This window comes from Oncorhynchus keta, unplaced genomic scaffold, assembly GCF_023373465.1.
Source record: "Oncorhynchus keta strain PuntledgeMale-10-30-2019 unplaced genomic scaffold, Oket_V2 Un_contig_6244_pilon_pilon, whole genome shotgun sequence".
Taxonomy (NCBI): domain Eukaryota; kingdom Metazoa; phylum Chordata; class Actinopteri; order Salmoniformes; family Salmonidae; genus Oncorhynchus; species Oncorhynchus keta.
The window spans coordinates 1949817-1976556 of NW_026288751.1; the positions used below are offsets into that span (position 1 = coordinate 1949817).

A 26740-nucleotide genomic window follows, 5' to 3' on the forward strand; every position below is an offset into this window, starting at 1 on the left:
TTGAGTGAGCAAGCAAACATTTTTTTAATAGCAAACACTGATCCCAATGACTCCATGGAGAGAAAGAACTGCGGATCAATAATTAACTCAAAATTACAGTGAACATTTTAAAACACCTGTAATACTGACTGTATAACTCCAGTGTACAGTACCTAGTTCTCTTTAACATGATTGCCATTTAATAAATTAGTCACCTAAATGTTTCACATTTTGAACAAAAACAGAACATATTTTGAACATGTTTTTTGGTAAGCTACAATAATTGGCAAAAATATACCCCACGGTAGAAAACTATTCATTCTTAACCATTATGGCAACAATTACCATTGATAGTGTTTGCTTCTGTGTCAGACTTTTAGTATACTACAGAGCAAGCTGTGCTGCACTAAAGCCTGATGTAAGTAATAGAACAGTAAGGTGTATTCAAAGCAATGTGTGTATGGCGACAGCCACTCGTCTATCTGCTTCAGCATGTGTCTGCCTGCCCTTGTCTCACCCCAGGGCCTGTGTGGTTGCTCTGAATTGGCCTCTCCTCCTGCTGGACTATTCTCTCCAGGCCCAGGGCAGATCTGCCCACTTTCCCCAGTCACAATGCCCCGGTAGTGCCATGCAACACTCACGACCCTGGGTTTTATCAGTAAATAAGTGCTCCCTCCAAAAGTTCCAATCTGCAGGCATTTTATTTTTAAGATAACCATCAAAACACCCCAAAACCAAATGCATGTTTTCCTGTCCTATAGGACAGAGGCTCTTTAAGATTGCAAATGGATGAAGAGCTGCTTCCACTTTGGTCAATTGTGTAGTCCCTAAGCTTGGCCTCATTAATGTTAGCTATACAAGTATATCGTTTCTGGTCTCTGCTTTGTTGATAATTTTTCAAATTGCACTTACATATACACATATATTAGATACACTGAGTGTACAAAACATGAACACCTGCTCTATCCATGACAGAATGACCAAGTGAAAGCTACAGTATGATGAGTTATTGATGTCACTTGTTAAATCCACTTCAATCAGTGTAGATAAAGGATTTTTAAGCCTCGAAACATGGACTGTGTATGAGTGCCATTCAGAAGGTGAATGGGCAAGACAAAAGATTTAAGTGCCTTTGAACGGCTATCGTAGGTGTCAAGTGCACCGGTTTGAGTGTGTCAAGAACTGCAACGCTGCTGGGTTTTTCATGCTCAACAGTTTCCCGTGTGTATCAAGAATGGTCCACCAGCCAAAGGACATCCAGCCTACTTGACAACTGTTGCAAGTATTGGAATCAACATGGCCCAGCATCCCCGTGGAATGCTTTCAACACCCTGTAGAGTCCATGCCCCAACAAATTGAGGCTATTCTCAGGGCAAAAGGGGTTGCAACTCAATATTAGAAAGGAGTTTATCAAAACAAACACACATTCTGTAAGACTTGTGTAAATTCATTACCCTGGACATCAGTCCCCCCTCCCTCCAGAATCATTGCCAACAGTTTGATCAGTAACAGCAAACTCATTGGCGCCAACCCCAGTTTCCAACACAGTTCCTCCACAGGGGCAGTGCACCGGAGACAGTGGACCAGGCTGGGAAGAGTGGCCCTCTAGGTTTAGAACTGGTGCTAACATGAGTCTTTTGTCCAGTTGATATTAACATTCTGATTGCGCCCACATTGCCTCTGATTAATACCCTTGTATTTTTTGTAAACCACTGACTCTCTTGCATACTCGCACACTGGTGATACGCTTATCTTTCCTGATTGCTTCAACTACCTCGTATTCCTGCACATCAACTCTGTACTATTTGTTTTTAGCCTCAATATTTTTTATTTATTGTGTTATTAATACTTTTAATTCTGCATTGCTGGGAAAAGGCTCGTAAGTAAGTATTTCACAGTAAAGTCTACACCTGTTGTATTCAGAGCATGTGACATATATAATTTGATCTACACATGGTAGTAAAATGTGTCTCTTATCCGCTAACCATTGTGACCAGATTTCCTGGTGCCTCCCTGTATGCAAATTGTGACAGATATTCTTTCAAAATATATATTTGTTTGTAAGACAATTATTGATGCCATTAGTCAATGGAGCTACTCGTCAATGGTTTTAGAGACCGGTATAATGATTTAAATGGATTGACCATCCTGATCTGTTTACAATGGGTCCCTGACTAACTCCGGAGGTGGTCAGGAAGATATGATCAAAAATCTATTCCTTTCTAAAAATGTGAACAAGATCAGAATGTGGATCAAGACAAAGGACGCACGTTAGAACCAGGTATAAATGAGGCTTAGGTGGCAGCCGGGGCAGCATCCATGGTAGACAGGATGCGCACCACCTCAGCACGCTGTGTTGGGGAGATGTGTTGGGTCATGTGCACGATGGAATCCATGGCAACCTCAGGATTGGCTTGGACCAGGCTAACAAAAGAGAGATTATGTAAAATTAAGGCAATGCACAGCAAAACAAAGGATTACATGTAATAAATGGATTCTGTGGGAATCAGTGACATTGCACTTTCCTGACACCAATCCCCCTGCATAAACAGATGGTACTATACAAGGATTTGAGTTGACTGCTACCGGACATCTAAAGGCCGGTAAGTTCCCAGTGATCAGCCTGTTAAACAGGCCGTCTGTCTCACCTGCGGATCTGCTTGAGGATGTGGTCCCTGCGGATGTACTTAATGTTCTCGTCGACAATAGACCTGGCTCCCTCCTCCTCCTTCAGCTGCTTCTCCAGCCACTCTACTACCTCCTCATTGCTGTCCCATAGATACGCCTGCACACATACCACAGAGAGAAGAGGGGAAGATTACTTTGTTTGGCCTCAAATTTACCAATTTTCGAGCAGGAGAGTACTACAACAATTCTCATAGCCTTGCTTGTTTGAACTAGAAAACCAAGAAAGTGAAAATATTATACTAACAGAAGTGAAAGACCTACAAAGCAGACCACTGATGCCTTTTTGACTGGACCTGAGAGAGATCCCTATTCATGAGCACAGCCAGTCTCTGATCCCAAACAAAGGCAGACGGGGGCTTAGGCAGATTGGGAGGGTGTGACCTCACGCCGTTTTAAGAGCGCTCCTGCTTGTAGCCCGCAAGAACATTTAATGCCATTAATCATTTTTTATCCGTTTGATTTTAATTAAGAAACAGCGTGTCGCACTCCTATCTGCACGTGCCAGGGCTTGGATTAATTGTAGCTTAAGATAGCCGGTCCTGATTGGAGTTATGTATTAAGCTAACAAGACGGCCGCTTCTAAAGATATACTCTCAGTGTACCTCAGGAGCTGGGCTTTTTCTAGTCACCCCTGAAGGCAGAAGTGAGGGACATCTCTTCTATCACCATCACATCAGGTTATTTCTACCTAGCCATATCCAAGACCACAACAACTCCTGGTTTGAAACGTAACTGATCAGAATGTATTGGTTCTTGAAAATGACTAAAACCATACTTTAATGAAACCGTAAAGGAAGGTATAGATATACTCTGCAACCTCTAGCCGACAGTGACCGTCAGTGTCTCGGTGCTGTGGTGGGCTGGTTTAAGGAAAGTAGAGGAGCAGGTAGTGGCCAGTCACCTTGACAGTCCCCTCAGCCTCTACGAACCAGCGTCTCAGCATGGCCTGAATCTGTCCATCAGTCAGCTCGCTGTTGGCCACCTGGATCTTCATCTTGACCGTGTCCTCCAGCAGCAGACGCCTCAGACGCCAGTAGAAGAAGTGACGTGACGTCCGCCACTCCAGGATGTCCTGGGAAACCATCAAACCACACAAACACACCAGAGCTTCAGAGAGGATCTCTCACAGACAAGCCATACTGGCTGACAGTACTTTTAACATTTAAATAGAGTCGTATAATGTGTAGTTATCACCAAAACATTGTCTAATATCTGACAATACTTCATTTCCATACAGGTTTTATTATTTTGAACTGAAAATATTTGTTCATCATGATATGAGAAGTTGAGTGCAAGCAGTGGCATCCTGTCATTTATTTGGGCTGAGCAACACCTGCTTTGGAGGTACATATTTTGTTATTTTGGCATTAATGTGTCACATCAGTTTGAAAGAAATGTGAAAAAAATATATATAATTGGAGTTAATAAAGCCGCATACACACATGGTCTCTTGTTTTCTTGAGTAAGGCAGCTCCAAAATGCAGGTGTTTCAGTCTAACTCAGTGCTTTGTGGTGGGGCGGGCCAGCAGAAATTAGGAGCATTGCACCATGATTGGCTCACCAAGATTTACATGCTAAAATCGCCACTGAGTGCAAGAGACGCATCCATTGGTCCTTCGTATTCTAATGGGAATCTGTGTGTCTGTAAATCACAGATTGTGCGGTTGCATTTGCAGGCGTCTTGAGAGCGTCAGAGATTGTCATCTCTTATACAGAAATGCCCCAGCAGTCTTCTCTCATGAAGTAACTCATTGTGCGTACATGAGTGTGTGTTTCAAGTGTGTGAGCGCGTGTGTGTGATAGAGAGCCTGGAATCCTGCCTGGGGCTGTTCTGTGCTTGCTGAGGTGATGGGCCGGGTCATCAGCAGATAATTATAAAGACATCTCACAGCCTGAGAGAGATTGGAACATACCATTCCCTAGGCCTCTACCGAACACACCATTTCCTAGGCATATTAACTGTACCAGGCTACTGCATCCTGGGTAATACAGGCTTGGTTACTCACACACCGCATAGACAGTTGTGTGTATGAGTTAGTTTTTCTTTGATAAAATCTAAAATGTCTTCTCATATAGCTATGGGGGACACTATTACACCCTTCATTTTCATAGTGTTCTGACACAATCTCTGTTGTGATCACTTTTGCTTCAGCGTGACTTTGTGACAGTGTCGTCTCACCGTGATGACGCCCTTCTCCTGCATGCGTCCCGGGGTGTCATGGAGGTCAGCGAACTGCACAGCTACCTGGTGGTAGATGGGTAACAGGAACTCCTCCCGCTCCTTCAGTTTGGTCTCAAGTTCCTTCCTCTCTGGCAGGCCCAGTTCTGGGGTACCTGGGTCAGGGGGACCAAAATTAGCAGGAGGGTTACAACAAACCATACTGAGCAGGTTATTTTTTTATTTCTTTATTTTACTAGGCAAGTCAGTTAAGAACAAATTCTTATTTTCAATGACGGCCTAGGAACAGTGGGTTAACTGCCTGTTCAGGGGCAGAACGACAGATTTGTACCTTCTCAGCTTGGGGGTTTGAACTTGCAACCTTCCGGTTACTAGTCCAATGCTCTAACCACTGTTATGGTGAGAAAGGGATTATTCACAGAGGTATGATTCAAGCCAGCTGCATGCTGAGAACATTTATGGAACATTAGAAACTAACATGCCAAGGACATTGTGTCAATGTGATGCTGGACGTTTGGGATGAGCTACACTTCCTTATTCACAGAATAGTTTTTTTGTTATTTATTTCACCAGGTAGGCCAGTTGAGAACAAGTTCTCATTTACAATGAGAACGGGAGGGTGCGGGCAGCAATCGGTGGATGAGCATGCACTTAGTTTTCATTGCACTTAAAAGCAGTTGGAGGCCTCGGAAGGAGTGTTGTATGGCATTGAAGCTCGTTTGGAGGTTAGTTAACACAGTGTCCAAAGAAGGGACAGAAGTATACAGAATGGTGTTGTCTGCGTAGAGGTGGATCAGAGAATCACCAGCAGCAAGAGCGACATCATTGATATATATAGAGAAAAGAGTCAGCCAGAGAATTGAACCCTGTGGCACACCCATAGAGAATGCCAGGTTGCTGCGGGGTGTGCAGAGCTGTTGGCCGGGGTAGGGGTAGCCAGGTGGACAGCATGGCCGGGCATAGAAAAATACTAATTGAAATTCTCAATTATCGTAGATTTATCTGTGGTGACAGTGTTTCCTAGCCTCAGTGCAGTGGGCAGCTGGGAGGAGGTGCTCTTATTCTCCATGGACTTTAGTGTCCCGAAACGTTTTGGAATTAGTGCTATAGGATGCAAATTTCTGTTTGAAAAAGCTAGCCTTAGCTTTCCTAGCTGACTAAGTAGATTGGTTCCTGACTTCCCTGAAAAGTTGCATATCGTGGGGGCTATTCGATGCTAATGCAGAACCCCACAGGATGTTTGTGCTGGTCGAGGGCAGTCAGGTCTGGGTCAATTCTGGGTTGAACCAAGGGCTATATCTGTTCTTAGTACTAAATTATTTTTTTGAATGGGGCATGCTTATGTAAGATGTGAGGAAAGTACTTTTAAAGAGCAACAAGGCATCCTCTACTGACGGAATGATGTCAATATCCTTCCAGGATACCTGGGCAAGGTCGATTAGAAAGGCCTGCTCGCAGAAGTGTTTTAGGGAGCGTTTGACAATGATGAGGGGTGGTCGTTTGACCGCGTACCCATTACGGATGCAGGCAATGATCATTGAGATCCTGGTTGAAGACAGCAGAGGTGTATTTAGAGTGCAAGTTGGTCAGGATGATATCTAAGAGGGTGCCCATGGTTATGGGTGTAGGGTTGTACCTGGTAGGTTCCTTGATAATTTGTGTGAGATTGAGGGTATCTAGCTCAGATTGTAGGTCGGCCGGGGTGTTAAGCATATCCCAGTTTAGGTCACCTAACAGTACGAACTCTGAAGATGGATGGGGGCAATTTATATAAGATGTCCAGGGCACAGCTGGGGGCTGAAGGGGGTCTATAACAAGCAGCAATGGTGAGAGATTTGTTTCTGGAAAGGTGGATTTTTAAAAGAACAAACTCAAATTATTATTTGGGCACAGACCTGGATAGTAAGACAGAACTTTACAGGCTCGCTCAGCAGTAGATCGCAACTCCACCCCCTTTGGCAGTTGTCTTGTTAAAAAATGTTATAGTTAGGGATGGAAATCTCAGGATTTTTGGTGGCCTTCCTAAGCCAGTTGGTGGAGTGTGCTAAAGCAGATACATAAACTTAGGAGGCTTCTAATGTTAACATGCATGAAACCAAGGCTTTTACGGTTACAGAAGTCAATAAATGAGAGCCCCTGGGGAATGGGAGTGGAACTAGGGGCTGCAGGGCTTGTGTTAACCTCTACATCACCAGAGGAACAGAGTAGGATAAGGGTACGGCTAAAGGCTATAAGAACTGGTAATCTAGTGCGTTCGGAACAGAGAATAAAAGAAGCAGGTTTCTGGACGCTGAAGAATAGATTCAAGGCATAATGTACAAACAAGGGTATGGTAGGACGTGAATACAGTGGAGGTAAACCTAGGCATTGAGCGTTGAGAGGTCGTGTCTCTATAGGCACCATTTAAGCCAGGTGAGGTCACCGCATGTGTGGGGGGTGGAACAAAAGGACTACACTCAGCTAAGGTATATTGAGCAGGGCTGGAGGCTCTACAGTGAAATAAGACAATAACACTAACCAAAACAGCAATAGACAAGGCATATTGACATTAGGGAGAGGCATGTGCCAAGTGATCATAGGGTCCAGTGAGTAGCTAGGCGAGCTAGAGTCAAGGCGATTCAGACCGCTAGCGGGCTGGGGCGAGCAGATGGGCCTCAGGGGGACATCTCAGCGGAAGAGCCTGTTGAAACCCCCTTGGACGGTTACGTCGGCAGAGCAGTCGTGATGGATTGGCGGTGCTCCGTGTCAGCAGTAAAAGGATCCAGGCCAATTGGCAAAATAGGTATTGTAGCCCAAGAGTTGGCTGATGGACCTCTTCAGCTAGCTGGGAGATGCACCTAGCTCGAGGCTAGCTCCAGGCTAACTGGTGCTTGCGTCGGGACAGAGACGTTAGCCAGGAGCAGCTACTCGGATAGCAGCTAGCTAGCTGCGATGATCCGGTGTAAAGGTTCAGAGCTTGCGGTAGGAATCGGGAGATGTGGTAGAGAAAAAGCAGTCCGATATGCTCTGGGTTGATATCGCGCTGTGCAGACTGGCAGGAATTGACCGGGCTGAGGCTGGCTGATTTTCGAGTTAACAGTGATGACCGCATGACAACAGGAGTGTTTAGGTAAGAAGCTACACTCCATTAGCATGGTGTTGGTTTTATGCTATAGTGTGTAAGCGCCACTCATTATCCCGGAGTTGGTTGGTTCTTTATGACTGAGTGCAGGCTCAGCTCTCTGTTTCACTGTCTGTTTTGCAACACTGTTCTCCAGAACCTCTGGCTGCTGTGCTACCTGTCAGCAGAGATTGATTTCTGTCAGAGCCAATCGGTCAGCATCCCCACCACAGCCCCTAGAGGCCCGGCGCTGGCCCATTGCTCCATGGTGCTCCTGTGAGCCCAGAGGAAAATCAATAAGCCCGGGTTGGGTGGGGGGAGAGCAGGCCCTGCTGATTGATCTGGCCCTGCCGTGATTGACACATCTCCCCTGGGAACAGAGCAGGGACGATACGATCACCCTCAGATAAAGAACAAGAGTGACAGGGAATTACAGCACACATACTCCGCTAGATATTACCATCCCTCCCACACAGAGAGAGATTGAGAGAGAACGGAAAGGAGAAACTGAAAAAGAGAGTGAATGAGAGAGAGAGAGAAGAGCAGTTGTGAAAGAGTTGATTATTTGCAAAAGAGAACGGCATTGTGTGATTTAGAGAAAATAGGAGTAAAGCGAGTGTCTAACTCACCCAGTCTCTCTGCCAGGCCCATGTAGACCGGGTCCACCCTCCTCATAGTCTTCACCAGGTCCTTCTTCCTGAACTTGATCTCTACCGTTCCCTCTGGCTCCAACACCCCACCACTGTAGAATAAACAGAGGACATCTTCAACACAGCACACAAACATCACTGACTAAACACTATTACAGTAGAAGCAGAAATCGGTCTGGAAAGTGCTTTGCTAAATCAAATTTTATTTATCACACGCGCCGAATACAACATGAAATGCTTACTCACAAGCCGTTAACCAACAATGCAGTTCAAGAAATAGAGTTAAGAAAAGATTCACCAAATAATAAAAATACAATTAAAAACAAAAAGTAACAAATGAAAAAACAATAATGGAGGCTATATACAGGGGGAACAGGTTAGTCAAGGTAATTTGTAAAGTGACTATTTACATTATCTATGCATAGTCTGGATGACCATTTGATTAATTGTTCAGCAGTCTTATGGCTTGGGGGTAGAAGCTGTTAAGGAGCCTTTTGGTCCTAGACTTAGCGCTCCAGGTACTGCTTGCCTTGCGGTAGCAGAGACAACATTATATGGCTTGGGTGACTGGAGTCTGACCATTTTTTTGGGCCTTCCTCTGACACCGCCTAGTATATACAGTTGAAGTCGGAAGTTTACATACACCTTAGCCAAATACATTTAAACTCACAATTCCTGACATTTAATCCTAGTAAATATTCCCTGTTTTAGGTCAGTTAGGATCACCACTTTATGTTAAGATTGTGAAATGTCAGAATAATAGTAGAGAGAATGGGCCCCAGTGTTGAGGATCAGCTTGGCAGATGTGTTCTTGCTTTCCCTTACCACCTGGGTTGTGTTCAGAGAAACTCACCGACTGTCCTTGTCAGCATACATCTCCATGTGGCGGGGGTTGATGGTGGGGTCTATGACCACCCAGGACCCTCCTCTGAGCTCTGCCTGGGGAGGGATGTACACCAGAACAGGCTGGCGGTACTCTCTCAGCCCATCCACGATGTAGGCTCCAAACTTCAGCACCTGGTCATACATGTCTGAGGGAGGCACAGGAGTGGGATTTTATATATCAGACTGAAAACCCACAGGTATAACTAAGATATTTACAAAACATCTGTTATCTGGTACCTTTCATGCCCCCAGAGAAGCCCCTCCAGTTGGCGAACACCATGAGAGGGAGGCCCTCGCGGTTCAGATCCTTGATGGCCTGTGACGTCTTAAACGCAGAGTCAGGGAACCACACTTGGCCTGCCTGCTGGATGATCTGAGGATAGGACAACAGAGGGTTACAGTAAGTGTGTGTGTGTATTTCTCTGTGTTCATGTAAAACAACCTGAATTAGGACACAACATATTATAGGTATTGAAAGGATGTCACCTTGGCTTCAGAGTCCAGGTTTGCTGGATCGGCTGGGATTGACAGCTCCACAGATCTAGTTTCCACAGCAACCACTCCAGTAGGTATGCCACCTAGCCTGTGAGAGAGAAGAGGGTCATATCAGGACAGGACACACAACTATGAAACCGAGGGCTGATGGGAGGGTCGCTCCAAACGAGTACCTTTTGGTAGTGTAACTTTGTTAAAAAATAAAAAGTTCCCTCATTTGAACATTGTCATAAAGAGCACATGTTCAACTTATTAAAAAGTATGTTTTCCCATCTTAAGAGCTTCAATAAAAAAATAAAAATCACTATAGTAAGTGTCATAGCCTCTCTCGTGATGGGCAAATCACTATAGTAAGTGTCATAGCCTCTCTCGTGATGGGCAAATCACTATAGTAAGTGTCATAGCCTCTCTCGTGATGGGCAAATCACTATAGTAAGTGTCATAGCCTCTCTCGTGATGGGCAAATCACTATAGTAAGTGTCATAGCCTCTCTCGTGATGGGCAAATCACTATAGTAAGTGTCATAGCCTCTCTCGTGATGGGCAAATCACTATAGTAAGTGTCATAGCCTCTCTCGTGATGGGCAAATCACTATAGTAAGTGTCATATGATGGGCAAATCACTATAGTAAGTGTCATAGCCTCTCTCGTGATGGGCAAATCACTATAGTAAGTGTCATAGCCTCTCTCGTGATGGGCAAATCACTATAGTAAGTGTCATAGCCTCTCTCGTGATGGGCAAATCACTATAGTAAGTGTCATAGCCTCTCTCGTGATGGGCAAATCACTATAGTAAGTGTCATAGCCTCTCTCGTGATGGGCAAATCACTATAGTAAGTGTCATAGCCTCTCTCGTGATGGGCAAATCACTATAGTAAGTGTCATAGCCTCTCTCGTGATGGGCAAATCACTATAAAGTGTCATACTCGTGATGGGCAAATCACTATAGTAAGTGTCATGATGGGCAAATCACTATAGTAAGTGTCATCTCTCGTGATGGGCAAATCACTATAGTAAGTGTCATAGCCTCTCTCGTGATGGGCAAATCACTATAGTAAGTGTCATAGCTCTCTCGTGATGGGCAAATCACTATAGTAAGTGTCATAGCCTCTCTCGTGATGGGCAAATCACTATAGTAAGTGTCATAGCCTCTCTCGTGATGGGCAAATCACTATAGTAAGTGTCATAGCCTCTCTCGTGATGGGCAAATCACTATAGTAAGTGTCATAGCCTCTCTCGTGATGGGCAAATCACTATAGTAAGTGTCATAGCCTCTCTCGTGATGGGCAAATCACTATAGTAAGTGTCATAGCCTCTCTCGTGATGGGCAAATCACTATAGTAAGTGTCATAGCCTCTCTCGTGATGGGCAAATCACTATAGTAAGTGTCATAGCCTCTCTCGTGATGGGCAAATCACTATAGTAAGTGTCATAGCCTCTCTCGTGATGGGCAAATCACTATAGTAAGTGTCATAGCCTCTCTCGTGATGGGCAAATCACTATAGTAAGTGCCTTTTAAACAGATAGTTCGGGATTTTAGCAAGGAATCCCTTTACTTCTCAGAGTCAGATGAACTCATGGATACCATTTGTATGTATCTGCATCCAGTGTGAAGTTAGAGGTAGTTTCGCAAGCCAATGTTAACTAGCACATGCTAGCTGTACCCAAAACTTTCTAGCCTTTGTGCTAAGCTAATTAGCAAAACTTACTTCAACTTCCCTCATGCTGGAGACACATGCATAAAACGGGTATCCACAGGTCCCTGTGAAAAAAGGCTAGAAGGGTTTCAGTACTGGAGAATGTAGCTCGACTTGCATGACCTTCAGAGGAAAGATCTCAGGCCACTTAATATATTTCCTGCATGGCTCAAACAAGATTATGTTCTATATCTACATACATTCAAGAAATTATGTTGTGACCAAGATGACCATTGAAGCTCTGCGGACAATCGAGAATGACTTGGTCTTAATGCTCTGGTATGTTTGACAAAGGACTACCGTAATTTCCGGACTATAAGCCACTACTTTATTCCCACACTTTGAACCTCGCGGTTTATACAATGACGCGGCTAATTTATGGATTTTTCCCGCTTTCACAAGATTCATGCCGCCAAAAAACTGAGCACCGTGACGTAAATCGAGCGCGCTCACACTTCCCATCATTCTGATTACGGTAGTCATTTTGTCACCCTCATCATGACAAAGACACGGAGAAATGCATATGATGCAGCTTTCAAGTTGAAGGCGATAAATCTGGCTGTTGGAAAAGGAAAGAGAGCTGCTGCATGGGAGCTTGGCCTTAATGAGTCGATAAGACATTGGAAACCGCAGCGTGAGGAACTGACTCAGTGCAGAAAGACAACAAAAGCTTTCAGAGGGAAGAAAAGCAGATGGCCAAAGTATTTGCAGCCACTCGACATCAGTGTAAATCGTGCATTTAAGGTGGCGCTCCTTGTTCAGTGGGAGGCTTGGATGACAAGTGGGAAGAAATCCTTCACTAAAACGGGCCGCAGGCGAAGAGCAACTTATGGTCAAGTCTGCCAGTGGGTCCTGACAGCGTGGAGCATTGTCAAAAAATCCACTATCATCAATGGGTTTCGAAAGGCTGGACTGCTGCATGTTGAAGGGGCAGCGGGGTATTTGCCTCCGGATGAAAGTGACGAGAGCGACAATGAAAACCATCCAACATCAGATGAAGCAATTCTGAGGCTCCGACACCGAAGGAGATGACTTCAGTGGTTTCAGTGCACAGGAAGATCGTGACCAATGACTTTCTTGGTAGGCTACTGTTTTAATTTTTGTTACAAGACATGTTTCGTTTAAAGGCTGTAAAAAGTTCATTTGTTTCAATGTCTATAAGCCGCAGGTGCCTACCAGTACATGTGCGGCTTATTTATGTACAAAATACATATTTTTAAATAATTCAGTGGGTGCGGTTGATATTCAGGTGCGCTTAATAGTCCAGCAATTACGGTAAGTGTCTATATTGCTTAGAAATAGTGGAGTGTTGTGGTTCCTTACCTGGCTCTGCCCACCACCACACTCTGAGCCCAAGGCTGCATGATCTCCATGAATGAGCCATGGTCAAAGAACCCACTTTGCCACGGGCCCTTTGGAGCTGCAGAAAGATAGAGAGAGGAGAGCGAGAAAGAGTTTTAATAATTGATTATTACAAAGTAAACATCTGTAAATGAGAAATACAATTTGCCCTTATTTGGCAGATTAATACATTTTTCCCTCCAGATGCTGACCATACACTCATGTCATATCCATGCAGCCAAAAGCAGAGTTTGTTTTATATTTTGAACAGAGATCTCTAATCTTCAGACGGATGAGGCTGCAAAGAGCCTTGCTCAGCTCTGCTGTTCCTGGCAGACAGAGGACAGGGCTAGTCCAAGAGGTTACCATTCAATTAAGCCTCCCCACTCATCACAGCTTTAGACATGGACTGCTGAAGACATGGCCTTGCGCACCGCAACTCAGTCACTTCCTCTGCCAAAAGTTGTAATTACACCGATATGGAATCTGCTCGGTCCTGACCATGCATGTAAAACCTAAGCCATCCATCTCCACCTCTTCATCCACCCAGCGAGCCCAGGATTCACAGTGTCTCACAGTGTCTGAATGAGGAATATCCCCCTACATCAAGCCTATAACCCTCTAACAGTCAAGAATTAGTTTAACCCCTGACCTCAGGGAGATCTGCCCAAAAGATTAGCAGCGCATATCACATGGCAACATTTAAATGACAATCAGCTGTTGTTCCACACCTGCTGAGGAAGCACGAGTGAGACTGGATGAGAGGATGAATGACTACTGTTATAATAATAACTCACGTGTACAATGAGAATAATAAGATACTTTATTGCACAGCGATGGAAAGATTAGACAGAGTTGGTGATGAGTGGGGTACAAAGTTCACAATATGTTGTAAATGAAAAGTAGTTATTTCTCATTTGTGGGGTACTGTAAAATGTTGAAGAAATATTAATCTGAGGGAAAAAATAAATAAAAATGGGGGTTACTAACTTTGGCCGGGGCGTCCTGACAGCATCCAGCGGGGGTCATAGGGAGCCTTGGTGGGCATAAACTCCACGAGCCGGTCTATGGGGTCCTTGGCATTGATGATGGGCACAGGACTAGAGCGGTCCTATGGGGGACAAACATTCAAGAACTCGTAGGAAAAAAATTTAAACATTGCCTCTGAATTTAACACAGCTTCACTGTGAGTAGCTAACAGCATAAAGGTACATTTGCATTGGTTAAGCCTAAATGAATGTTGACAGTAAGAGCGGATGGTTACCTTGGGCATGTAGGAGAGCCAGTGCAGCAGCATGTGGACTCCCTCAAAGTCATCACACACAGTGCTGTGGGTCACACCGTTGTTGTGCATGATCTGAATCCCACCCAGCTGGTTGTTGGAGGTGTATACCTCTCTACCCAGCACCTACGGGAAAGAAGATGGGGTGATGTCATTCTGTAGAATTCTTCCTTGGTAGTGTCAAACCATGTAATCCAATTTCCCTACAAACTACAAGCCGAGAGACCTCCAACCATATGTAGACACTAGATATACAATAATGGGTATTTTTATGTTGAGACACCCATTCTTCTCCCTACAGGGCATAGTGAACCAAGCCCTTGAGGCTTAGGGCCGAGGATAAAGGGTGGTGTCACCAGGGCTCTGGTCCCTGGGGCTGTGGATCAATAGGATGACACATCTGAAAGGGGACAGGGACCCCCCCTTCTCCCCACCGTGGCACCGCCACGTCAATACTGTCGATCGGTGGCTAGGGATCACTGCATCACGGCGGTCACGGGGGGCCGCTAGCATCCAGCGCGCTCCCTCCCAGGGGTTATTTGTAACCTCCAGAGTGAATTAATACCCGAGGTTTCTCCTCCCCGACACAATCGACAGGAGCTGTGACAAAGAGCTGCCCGCCCACACCGCACACTGCCTCACAGCCAGTTTATGAGCACGCACACACATACAAAAACACACATGCTCACACACACAGTGACTAGCATGTGTATGAGACTGTATGTGTGCGTGTATATTGGTTTATTGTGAGTCTCTTGGTGAGAGAGGCTAATGAAGGATGGCATGGATCCATTAACCTCCCCACACACACGGCCGTGCAGGGGACACAGTCCCGTAAAACACAGAGGTGCTCGTTGATCACTCAGCTCTCACCTCTTCACCATCATTTACTTTCTCTGTTCCCATTAATGGATATGTCCCTGGCTACAAATCCTGGGTGCTCTCCTAAAGCTGTCATACCAGCCCGTGGCCCCGGGAAGCAATGCAGTCACCTTGACAGGCAGACACAGGGCCACCGGGCTGGGCCTTGGTTCATTAACATTCCACAGCAGAGGGAGAAAAGAGGTACGGACGGTGGAGGCACGAGAGAGAGACGCAGGCCCTTTTAGTGGCCCACTGGGATATTTGTACCAGTAGTTACTATCCAGTCACCATACAAATAGGAGAAAGATGTCCATCAGTGAATGAAATGAGTGTCTTTAGATGACAGACTATCTACGGCTTTGGTGAACCAGGGAGTCTATGGGGATATAATATGAAGGCAAGGTTATAGTGAATGTCTAGGTACAATGTTCTGCCATATTATTGTTGAATGGACGGTCCATCATTGTGACATCATCCATTTGGGAAAAACTATAGATTTACCACTGCACTGGTAGATGTATACATTTCTCAGTAAATCTATAGTTTCCCCATTTAAACATTTACTGTAACACAATACATTTATAAAATTGTGATATATTACATAATCTGATGTTTCTCTAGCATCCAAACACACACACGCAGCAAAACCTGCAAATGGAAACTCACGTTGTGTTTTGTCATGTAATTTGTTCTAAAGTCATGTTAATGCTGAGACTGAGGAGAGAAAGGGAAGAGAGACGGAGGCAGAGAGAAAGCAGTGGGTAGTCAGTGCTAGTGGAGCCCTGAGAGAGAGAGAAAACAATCTGCTTCAGCAAAACTTTCCATTCTGATTGGAGACAAATGATATGGGTGTCCTTCGTCCCAGCAGCAGCCTCAGGCATCACACTGCTATTTCTATGCAAACAACAACTTGACACTTCTCTTTCTATTATTCCACCAGGAGCAGCAGTATGACTGGGGAAAGACGGGGGGGGGGGTTCAACCACAGAACAAGGGCGAAAAAGGCCTGATCACTGAGGTGGAAAACTGCACACTGAGTGAGAGAATAATATGGGATCACAAAACACCATTATAATTTGTATTGTTGGATTCAGACATGATGCAGTCTTTCTGCCTCCATACTATTTCAGAGGGAGGTCTCTTACAGGATATCTATCCAATGGCCAATGCTCTGTCCTTACAGTATACAGTAACAAAACGACACACTTTGTCCTCTTCCTCAAATTAACTGCAAAATAAATGGCATGACAGAGTAATACATATTAATAGTGAAATTCCAAATTAAAATGAAGATGTGTTAATTGCATCAACTAAGGAACAATCTATGTGTGTCACAGCTGACGGAGCAGTGCATAAAAGCACACATGAACATCGCCTATTCTTTAAAAAACAGGACAATTAAAAGAGTATAAAATGCCCTTCACGGTATACCTTTTTAAAAATTGTTCATTTAATTATGTGAGATCTTGTTGTTAGTGATGCATGGTGGGGTGCTACAGCTGAATATACCTTTTATTCGTCAGGCAAAGAACCAATGTCCCTTTGCAGACGCTGCACTGCAACCAGAGGAAAAAATATATATAATAAATATTTCTAGACCAAAGATCTCCCTGCCCTTCATTTGGCAAATCTGACCATAATTCTATCCACCCAAGCAAAAACTAAATCACAAAGTACCTGTGACTCACTCAATACAGAAATGGTCAGATGTGGATGCTACACCACAGGACTGTTTTGCTAGCACAGACTTGAATATATTCCAGGATTCATCCAACGGCATTGAATGGTATACCACTTCAGTCATGGCTTCATCAATAAATGCATCGACAACGTCGTCCCCACAGTGACCGTACGTACATATCCCAACCAGAAGCCATGGATTACAGGCAACATCCGCAGCGAGCTAAAGGCTAGAGCTGCCACTTTCAAGGAGCGGTACACTAATCCAGACGCTTATAAGAAATCCCACTACGCCCTCAGACGAACCAACAAACAAGCAAAGTGTCAATACAGGATTAAGATTGGATCCTACTACACCGGCTCTGGCGCTCGTCGGATTTGGCAGGGCTATTACGGACAACAAAGGGAAACCCAGAAGTGAGCTGCCCAGTGAAACGAGTCTACCAGACGAGTTAAATGCTTTTTATGCTTGCTTCGAGGCAAGCAACACTGAAGCATGCACGAGAGCACCAGCTGTTCTGGATGACTGATATAATGCTCGCGTTAGCTGATGTGAGCAAGACCTTTAAACAGGTAAACATTCACAAAGCAGCAGGGACAGATGGATTACCAGGACATGTACTCAAAGCATGCGCAGACCAACTGGCAAGTGTCTTCACTGACATCATCAACCGCTCCCTGACGGAGTCTGTAATACCTACATCTTTCAAGCAAACCATCATAGTCCCTGTGCCAAAGGAAGCGAAGGTAATCTGCCTAAATGACTACCGCCCCGTAGCACTCATGTCGGTAGCCATGAAGTGCTTTGAAAGGCTGGTCATGGCTCACATCAACAGCATCCTCCCTAGACCCACTCCAAATTGCATACCACCCCAACAGATCCACAGATGACGCAATCTCAATTGCACTCCACACTGCCCTTTCCCACCTGGACAAAAGGAACACCTACGTGAAAATGCTGTTCATTGACTACAGCTTAGCGTTCAATACCATAGTGCCCACAAAATTCATCACTAAGCTAAGGACCCTGGGACTAAACACCTCCCTCTGAAACTGGATCCTGGACTTTGACAGGCCATCCCCAGGTGGTAAGGGTATGCAACACATCTGCCACACTGATCCTCAAACTCAGGGGTGTGTACTTAGTCTCCTCCTGTACTCCCTGTTCACCCACAACTGCGTGGCCAAACACGACTCCAACACTGTCATTAAGTTGCTGACGACACAAGTGGTAGGACTGATGCCTAACAACGATGAGACGGCTTATAGGGAGGTCAGAGAACTGGCAGTGTTGTGTCAGCACAACAACCTCTCCCTCAATGTGAGCAATACAAAGGAGCTGATCGTGGACTACTGGAAAAGGCAGGCCGAATAGGTCCCCATTAACATCAACGGGGCTGTAGTGGAGCGGGGTCGAGAGTTTCCAGTTCCTTGGTGTCCACATCAAAGAACTATCATGGTCCAAACACACCAAGACAGTCGTGAAGAGGGCACAACACCTTTCCCCCTCAGGAGACTGAAAAGATTTGGCATGGGTTCCCAGATACTCAAAAAGTTCTACAGCTGCACCATTGAGAGCATCTTGATCAATTGCATCACCGTCTGGTATGGCAACTGGTCAGCATATGACCGTAAGGCGCTAGAGGGGAGTGTGAACAGCCCAGTACATCACTGGGGCCAAGATTCCTGCCATCCAGGACCTATATACTAGGCGGTGTCAGAGGAAAGCCCATAAAATTGTCAAGACTCCAGTCACCCAAGTCGTAGACTGTTTTCTCTGCTACTGAACGGCAAGCAGTACCAGGACGCCAAGTCTTGGACCAAAATGCTCCTTAACAGCTTCTACCCCCAAACCATAAGACTGCTGAACAATTAATCAAATGGCCAATTACATTGACCCCCCAATTGTCTTGTTCACTGTTTATTATCTATGCTCAGTCACTTCATGTACAAATTACCTCAACTAAGTTGTACCGCCGCACATTAACTCATGACCGGTACCCCCTGAATATAGCCTGGTTGTTATGTTAGTGTTACTTTAGTTTATTTGGTAAATATTTTCATAACTCTTCCTGAAATGCACTGTTGGTTAAGGGCTTGTAAGTTAGCATTTCACGGTAAGGTCTACACTTTTTGTATTTGGAGCATGTGACAAATAAAGTTTGATTTGAACACTGCATCCAAGCAGGATCTCTCTCAGTATTTCAGTTGTGTGTGCCATGAGGTACAGCTAGGACAGGGGGAGTGATTCTGGTCCTTACCTTGTTGAGTGCTCCAGCACCAGTGAGAATGATGTGGGAGTTTTCCACCTGGATGGTCCTCTGACCCAGCCTAACCAGGTAGGCTCCGATCCCGATTGCTCGACAAGTCACCTGGAGAGAGAAGTACACACAGCCTGGTTAGGAAACCACTGGTCAAGTGCATGTCAGTGAACAGGGTAAACCGATACTTAGATTTGCCATCCTCTGCCTCAGATTCCCCAGTACTTCTGTATACTTTTCAGCCAGTAGATCTAAAAATAGCCAAAGTGCATATCTGCAGATATACGTGCACCATGTCATTGCACTCTCTCTCTGCTGTGTGTGCATCTTGCTAGCTGTAACTCAAACCGCGAGGGACTGAAGCCCATTGGCTAGAACTCGGATTGTTAAGGGGCTGGCCCGCGTGGCGGAAAATGGCACGTCACAGCTTCCAGAAAAACATCCGCTTTCAATATAGGGATTTCTTTGCTAATTGATGCAAGACAGTAATTCTGCTCATATATTCTACATGTATGAACTACACATTGACACATCCATCACGTCTGAATCCACGTCTAAAAATATACTTAGTAGTCGCCATAGTTCCAGAGCTGGTCTTTAAGTATTAACTTAGACATGAAAGACAGTTTCGAATTAAAGAGGTGTTAAGTCCACCTATAAGTGCTGTGCGTAGGCCTGTGTGTGTCGGTACATCCAGTGTGTCGGTGCGTACCAGGTTCATGGTGATGACCTGATCATAGGCCAAAGAGGACTCTCCAGCAATCATCCCAGAGCCCTTCAGGTTCTCCACCCCCAGACCCTCCTCCTTCCCGATGATGTCAGTGATCTTGTACCTGAACAAGGAAAGGCTCAGTCAGACATCCCGCCTTTCTCGGTGGAAATCACTTCATCCTTATTCCACTTCTCCAATTGTACAAGGTGCTTTTCATGTACAGTCCATTGATTCTCTTAATTTGTAGATTTAAAGTTTCTCCATTGGCCTAATGCAGTGAGCTGGATGCATTATCTGTATTGAATAGGGTGACAGTGAGTAATAATATGGCTGAGGGGTAACGTCTGGACTCACCTGGACTCTCCCTCATCCTCTATGTGTTCACAGTGAACAGAATTCAGGGCTGACACCTTCTTGTAGTCCTGAGGGGTCAGGTACAAGTACTTGAAGCCCTGGGGAGAGAAACAGACTTTGCATCAGCAGACTGTGAGGGACATACGTACGTAGATTGATTTGATTGATTAATTTATTGGGAAAAAAAGATGCAGAGTACAACTCAGGGGATTCCACATTAAAGCCAACATCACTTGTTTCCAACGTGGTCCCCAATGGAATACACCAATACAGACAAAACAACAGTAAATCCCTATAGTACAAAACAGCATCACAATAGAACCATCTGCTAACAGGCAGCAACACTAATCTCCAAATCAAAATAGTTTCAATTCTTCAATGGAAGTTCTACACCGCCATGCCCCCTTCTGCCAGCTGACCTTGTAGGGGTCTGCAGTGTCCTGCCAGGCTACATGGAACATGTGTCTGATCTCCTCTGCCAGGCCGATGCGGGCACCGCTGTTGGCAGAGATGTAGATACGAGGGATGCCACTCTCCCTGGACATCTCTGAGGCCTGCAGGAACAGCAGGTCCTCCTGCGGCCCAAACGAACCAATCTTGTGTGTGATGTCATTACTGATCACAATGATCTCACGCCCTGCCGGGTACTCCGGGGTCCTAATGGTCATCCGCCAGGCCACCATGCCAATCTAGAGAGACACACACAGGTACACAATAATTTATGTAGTCAAGACATTACTGTTGTATGCCTTTTCGAAGACAATACAATAACCTGGCAAACAGCTACTAAACAATCCTGCCAAAGAAACACAGAGACACCTACAGATCAGAAATGGAACTGCAACTTTAAAAAGGAGTTACTACTCACCTCGTTCCCTCCTGGTAGACGATTCATCTGAACCAGCTGTCCCTGTGGATCCAGGACCAGCTCAGTGAAAGTGAGCAGCTCAGAGGGCAGAGGGCATTTGGGCAGGTGGGCGAAGGCTTTGGTGGACTGCCACAGCTTCTTTAGAGCCTGGAGGAAAGAGGAGCCAGAGACACGAGGGACTGCTGCTCACTCTTAATATAACAAACTTACTGGAAAGTGATAACATGCAGGGTTGAGGTCAATTACGTTTCAATTCAGGTTAGACATTTTAATTAATGAATTGGACATTTCCCATTATTTTACAATGTGAAATCTTAATTTCATGCATTGGATTTCAACTAACTTCCTGATTTGACCGAGTTGAAATGCAGTTGACCCCAAACAGTGCTCCCGAGTGGTGCAGCAGTCTAAGGCACTGAATCTCAGTGCTAGAGGTGTCACTACAGACCCTAGTTTGATTCCAGGCTGCATCACAACCGGCCGTGATTGAGAGTCCCATAGGGCAGTACACTATTGGCCCAGCATTGTCCAGGTTAAGGTTTAGCCGGGGTAGGCCATCATTGTAAATAAGAATGTGTTCTTAACTGACTTACCTAGTTATATGAAACAAAAACACATGATTGTATGTTTTTATGTACACCATCAACGGAGACCACTGTGGGCCGTTGTGTCACAGCCCGTACCTGTCTGACCATCTCAGGGAAGTCATAGACGTAGGTGGTTCCTAGGGACTGGGCCTGGAAGCGTTTGGACTGCAGCAGGTCCTTAGTCACATATGGGGTGTTGATGAGCATGCCATGTAGAGGACCCTGCGTGTCCCCATATGCCTGGAACATGATCTGGAGGAGAGGGAACACCGAGTCACTCCCCACACACAGACACTAGCTGCCCTTTGCAGCACACACACACAAAAACAACACACAGAACCCAAATTGTAATGACAGACAGATGTCAGGCATGGACTGTATCCCAAGATAAACATGAAATGGTGAGAAAGGTGTTTAGAGTTGTGGAATCAGTTATATCTACATAGAACATGTTCTTTCAAATCCCAATCAGCTGTGCACATTGTCTGATTAGGTTCTTTGACTAGACCTGGTAACCTGAGCGGTCATTTCACTTTGGAGACAGGAGCATATGGACTCAGAGTGAGAACACAATAAAAGTAATTTTTTAAGAAAAGCGTTAATCTAACACATCTGGCTATTGAGACGTTCTCATGGACCAACAGTAGCATAAAGTAAGAATAGGTCTGGCGTCACCGGTGCTTAAGTGTTAACGAATAAGGCTAAGCTCAATGCACCGGATACTCACTTCGCACCATCTACCACCTCCAAAATAGAGTCATTAAATGAATAAAGGTACCTGCCCTGAATACAAATGGGAAGAGTTAAATTTCAGTATTTCTCTCTCAACTATGGTCCACAGACAAGTTAAGAAAAATAATACCCCCACTACTACACTCTTAGCTTCTGCATATGCTCTCTGCCAATGACCATTTGATTTATGGATCATTTACCCTGGAATGGGATGACGTATTGATGGCTGTTCTCCTATATAAAAGGAAAAGATCATGATCACTGCTCGTCTTGTCCAACAGGCTGGCCAGACCACTTATAGAACACTCAGCTACACTTTACAGTGGACTGACTGATCCACAGTTGGCATGTCAAGAACCAAGAGTGGCCCATTAAAAGGTGCATTCTGGGAGCTGAGAATTATGTATGAGGCTGCTTCCCCGGCCTGTGATTGGATGGGAGTGTGGGGCATGCGAGTGTCCCACCTGTCGGTCTTTAGGCCCCAACTGTCCCGTACGGGAATCGGTGACCTCCTTGTACAGGCTGATGTCCAGGTAGTAGCCTGACTCGTTGGTGAGGAAAAGGCGGATGGGGATCTGTTTGCCTGTGGGCGTGAGCCGGATGTTGATCTTCAGCTCAGCCTGCAGGACCCGGAGCTTCCACAGCCTACTGCCATAACGCATCACCATAGAGCGCACTGACTCCTCAATCTGAACATGGTTACACAGAGAGAAGTTCGTTATAAACATATACAATACCAAAACACATCCCTACATGTACAAACATGTACACAGTGCAGGTACAAGTCTTGGGTGTGCTACCACTGACCTTGGAGGGGTCCATGATGACGGTGGGGACAAAGTTGAGGAAGATGTGGTTGCAGTCGGTGCGTACGGTGGTGTTGTTGAAGGCCACCTCCAGCTCGTCCATGGCCTCCAGCAGCAGACGCTCTGCCTCGTTGTGGAGGTACTCAAAAGATGCCTCCTGGAGATATGACACAGGACGGAAGCAGAGGTCAGAGGGGCACGTTTTCATATACAAACTGAACAGGTGTAACAATCAAAACACACTCACACACACAAAGCAGTGTGTCAATATTGCTCTCACCTTGGTGACCAGGTCTGAGTGACGGATGATGGCCCGGACAAAGAAGCGGTAGTCTGTGACCTCTGTGCCCACCTCCACACGGGCAGCGCCCAGATAAAGGTGCATCTTGTGGTTGGCACAGGGAATGGCGGTCAGGGCAAAGTTACGCATGCGGTTCAGCTCCAGCTGGAAGGCCAGCGCTGGCTCCAAGTGACGGTAGATCCTGTCCTCCTCAAACTGGAGACGCATGGTGACAGTCCGTTACATAGCAAGGCAGTCGCACAAGACACCGTCACAGACAGCAGGACACAGCCACCCACAGCAAGATACGGTCACACCAACCAATGAGGGTTCAAGACATGGGAATGATCTTTCCTCAAGGCTTAGAAATGACAACCAGTTAAGGCTGTTCAACCATCATCCCCAATATTAATAGCTGCAGAACTCAGGGAACTTGGCTGTTTCAGGAGCATTTGGTTTGTATAAGAGTAGAGGGTGCCCGCCAGCCATACACTGCATTAAGTAAATTAAATCAAAGGCAATCTCAGCCTGCTAATGGGTGTAATTTCTCTTAAATGGAGACGTCATTAAATAGATAATTACGGTAATGAGTTTGTGGTGCCATTGTAGTGAGACTATCAGGGGCCTAGGCAGGGAATGAGCCGTCATTGATCATGTTAGAGACTTTCAGTGCCAACGAAGTGGTGAGCAAGGACAGAGGAAAGGTACTTCTGCAACCATCTTATTCAAATTGCCTCACCTCAATTGTAGTCATTATGTGAAATTGACACTTGCCTAGTTGAAACTGGCTTACCTCTTCCACTGTAACTCTAGTCTACACATTGAAAAACATGGTCATTTGGGCTCATCTTTCATCTCAGTAATATATTCAGTCGGTGTTTGCACTTCAAATATGAATTCCCTTATCTTTCTGGGATGGATTCAACCCATTTATTGACCACTACCACTGAGCAGACCATTCCCTATTATTTGATGGTAGCCCATAAAGCCAATGTTCATATTGACACAAAGACAGTGTGAAGACACTAACCTTGTCTCTGGACCGGAAGGTGAAGAACTTGGGGAACTCTCTCTGTGTGGGAGACAGACAGGTGAGGAGAGAGTTAAACAGATTCTCATGCTACAAAGAACACACGTTGCCAACCTACCAGTTCTACTGGTTAAGACCGGCTAAGAATGACAGTTAGGGCTTTGAGTGCAGGAATTCAAGGATCCCTGCTATGCTGCAACTAAGTGTGTTTTCACATATAGTCCTCTTCACACTTGGTCTCTTTCAGATAATTTGTGTGAACTCGTGTGGTTCGCTTCATTTTTTATCCAGTATGAACACTCCAATGGAACTCAGACCCCTGGAAAGAGCCCCCAAAGCAAACCCATTGAGAGGTGGTCTGAGTTTGGATTGCTTGAAATCCTCTGTCCAGCTCCCTTTTTTAGGGCAATGTGAACACAAAGCTCCCCAGGTTCGCTTGTCATTCCTGTGCCACATACTAGACTACTGAGACACCACTTCCCCTGCCATAACCCCTCACACTAGACTACTGAGACACCGCTTCCCCTGCCATAACCCCTCACTAGACTACTGAGACACCACTTCCCCTGCCATAACCCCTCACACTAGACTACTGAGAGACACCACTTCCCCTGCCATAACCCCTCACACTAGACTACTGAGACACCACTGCCATAACCCCTCACACTAGACTACTGAGACACCACTTCCCCTGCCATAACCCCTCACACTAGACTACTGAGAGACACCACTTCCCCTGCCATAACCCCTCACACTAGACTACTGAGACACCACTTCCCCTGCCATAACCCCTCACACTAGACTACTGAGACACCGCTTCCCCTGCCATAACCCCTCACACTAGACTACTGAGAGACACCACTTCCCCTGCCATAACCCCTCACACTAGACTACTGAGACACCACTTCCCCTGCCATAACCCCTCACACTAGACTACTGAGACACCACTTCCCCTGCCATAACCCCTCACACTAGACTACTGAGACACCACTTCCCCTGCCATAACCCCTCACTAGACTACTGAGACACCACTTCCCCTGCCATAACCCCTCACACTAGACTACTGAGACACCACTTCCACTAGACCATAACCCCTCACACTAGACTACTGAGAGACACCACTTCCCCTGCCATAACCCCTCACACTAGACTACTGAGACACCGCTTCCCCTGCCATAACCCCTCACTAGACTACTGAGACACCACTTCCCCTGCCATAACCCCTCACACTAGACTACTGAGACACCACTTCCCCTGCCATAACCCCTCACACTAGACTACTGAGAGACACCACTTCCCCTGCCATAACCCCTCACTAGACTACTGAGACACCACTTCCCCTGCCATAACCCCTCACACTAGACTACTGAGACACCACTTCCCCTGCCATAACCCCTCACTAGACTACTGAGACACCACTTCCCCTGCCATAACCCCTCACACTAGACTACTGAGACACCACTTCCCCTGCCATAACCCCTCACACTAGACTACTGAGACACCACTTCCCCTGCCATAACATCTCACATTGGTGCCACAAAAGAGAGATGATAACGTGCAGGTTCAGATGATTTGTATGCAATATGTGATGTATAGGCTAAGAGCGCTTCATAATGCTCTAATTGACAATTGTACACCCAATTTGGGCTACTGTCCCTTTAAGAGCTAGAATTTATTTTAGAAAATATGTTCACACTATTCAAACCTGTTAATAGCATCTTCTGACTCATCTAACTAAACGCAGTTACAAGCTTCCAAAATATAAGTAGGTATATCTAACTGTCTGATAACACGTTCTGATGGAATGGTTTTTCCTGCACATTGTAAAAACCCAGAGTGCATTGAGTCAATGTTGGGAAAAGATCTTGGTTCCTTTCTAGACAGCAATGTGAATGTAAAGAGGACTCGGACCACAAAGTAGGTCAAGTGAACAGGCAAAAAGGCAAGGGCAGTGTGAATACAAAGATAATAATTATTTAGCTGTTTTTTGCCCCAGAGTTCACTTTAAAGAGGACTATATGTGAAAAAACCCTCTGTCAGTTCGGTTCGCTATGGGGGCTTTTAGAGGCGACGGAGTTCCTTTGGATTGTACACTCCCATCAAAACATTAAGCCGACCGCACTGGGTTAAAAATGTTTTGTCTGAAAGGGACCAAGTGTGAAAATAACCTAAAGTTACAGAACCATCTAGACTAAAAATAGACATGACATCTAGAGAACCCAATGACTGCAGGTGAAAATGACAGCGACATTCTAACAAGACTAAGCGGCT

At 45.5% G+C, this 26740-nt stretch overlaps 1 protein-coding gene across 6 annotated transcripts in view; it reads right to left on the bottom strand.

Annotated features, from left to right (window-relative positions):
* Positions 1 to 26740, bottom strand: part of LOC118391362 (acetyl-CoA carboxylase) — a 50445-nt gene continuing 23705 nt past the window's right edge. For all 6 annotated transcript variants that reach the window (XM_052510977.1, XM_035782696.2, XM_035782694.2 and 3 more), the window contains 21 exons: positions 24470 to 24511; positions 23440 to 23655; positions 23161 to 23316; positions 22818 to 23042; positions 21718 to 21873; positions 21035 to 21181; positions 20586 to 20855; positions 20167 to 20264; positions 19813 to 19933; positions 19101 to 19211; positions 14278 to 14421; positions 14004 to 14124; positions 12996 to 13092; positions 9968 to 10064; positions 9719 to 9854; positions 9450 to 9627; positions 8576 to 8688; positions 4847 to 5001; positions 3569 to 3739; positions 2628 to 2764; positions 1 to 2403 (listed from right to left, as the gene is read on the bottom strand). In XM_052510977.1, coding sequence (XP_052366937.1) covers positions 2274 to 2403; positions 2628 to 2764; positions 3569 to 3739; positions 4847 to 5001; positions 8576 to 8688; positions 9450 to 9627; positions 9719 to 9854; positions 9968 to 10064; positions 12996 to 13092; positions 14004 to 14124; positions 14278 to 14421; positions 19101 to 19211; positions 19813 to 19933; positions 20167 to 20264; positions 20586 to 20855; positions 21035 to 21181; positions 21718 to 21873; positions 22818 to 23042; positions 23161 to 23316; positions 23440 to 23655; positions 24470 to 24511 — 3021 coding nt within the window. In that variant the 3' untranslated portion in view covers positions 1 to 2273. The remainder of the gene's footprint in view (positions 2404 to 2627; positions 2765 to 3568; positions 3740 to 4846; positions 5002 to 8575; positions 8689 to 9449; positions 9628 to 9718; positions 9855 to 9967; positions 10065 to 12995; positions 13093 to 14003; positions 14125 to 14277; positions 14422 to 19100; positions 19212 to 19812; positions 19934 to 20166; positions 20265 to 20585; positions 20856 to 21034; positions 21182 to 21717; positions 21874 to 22817; positions 23043 to 23160; positions 23317 to 23439; positions 23656 to 24469; positions 24512 to 26740) is intronic.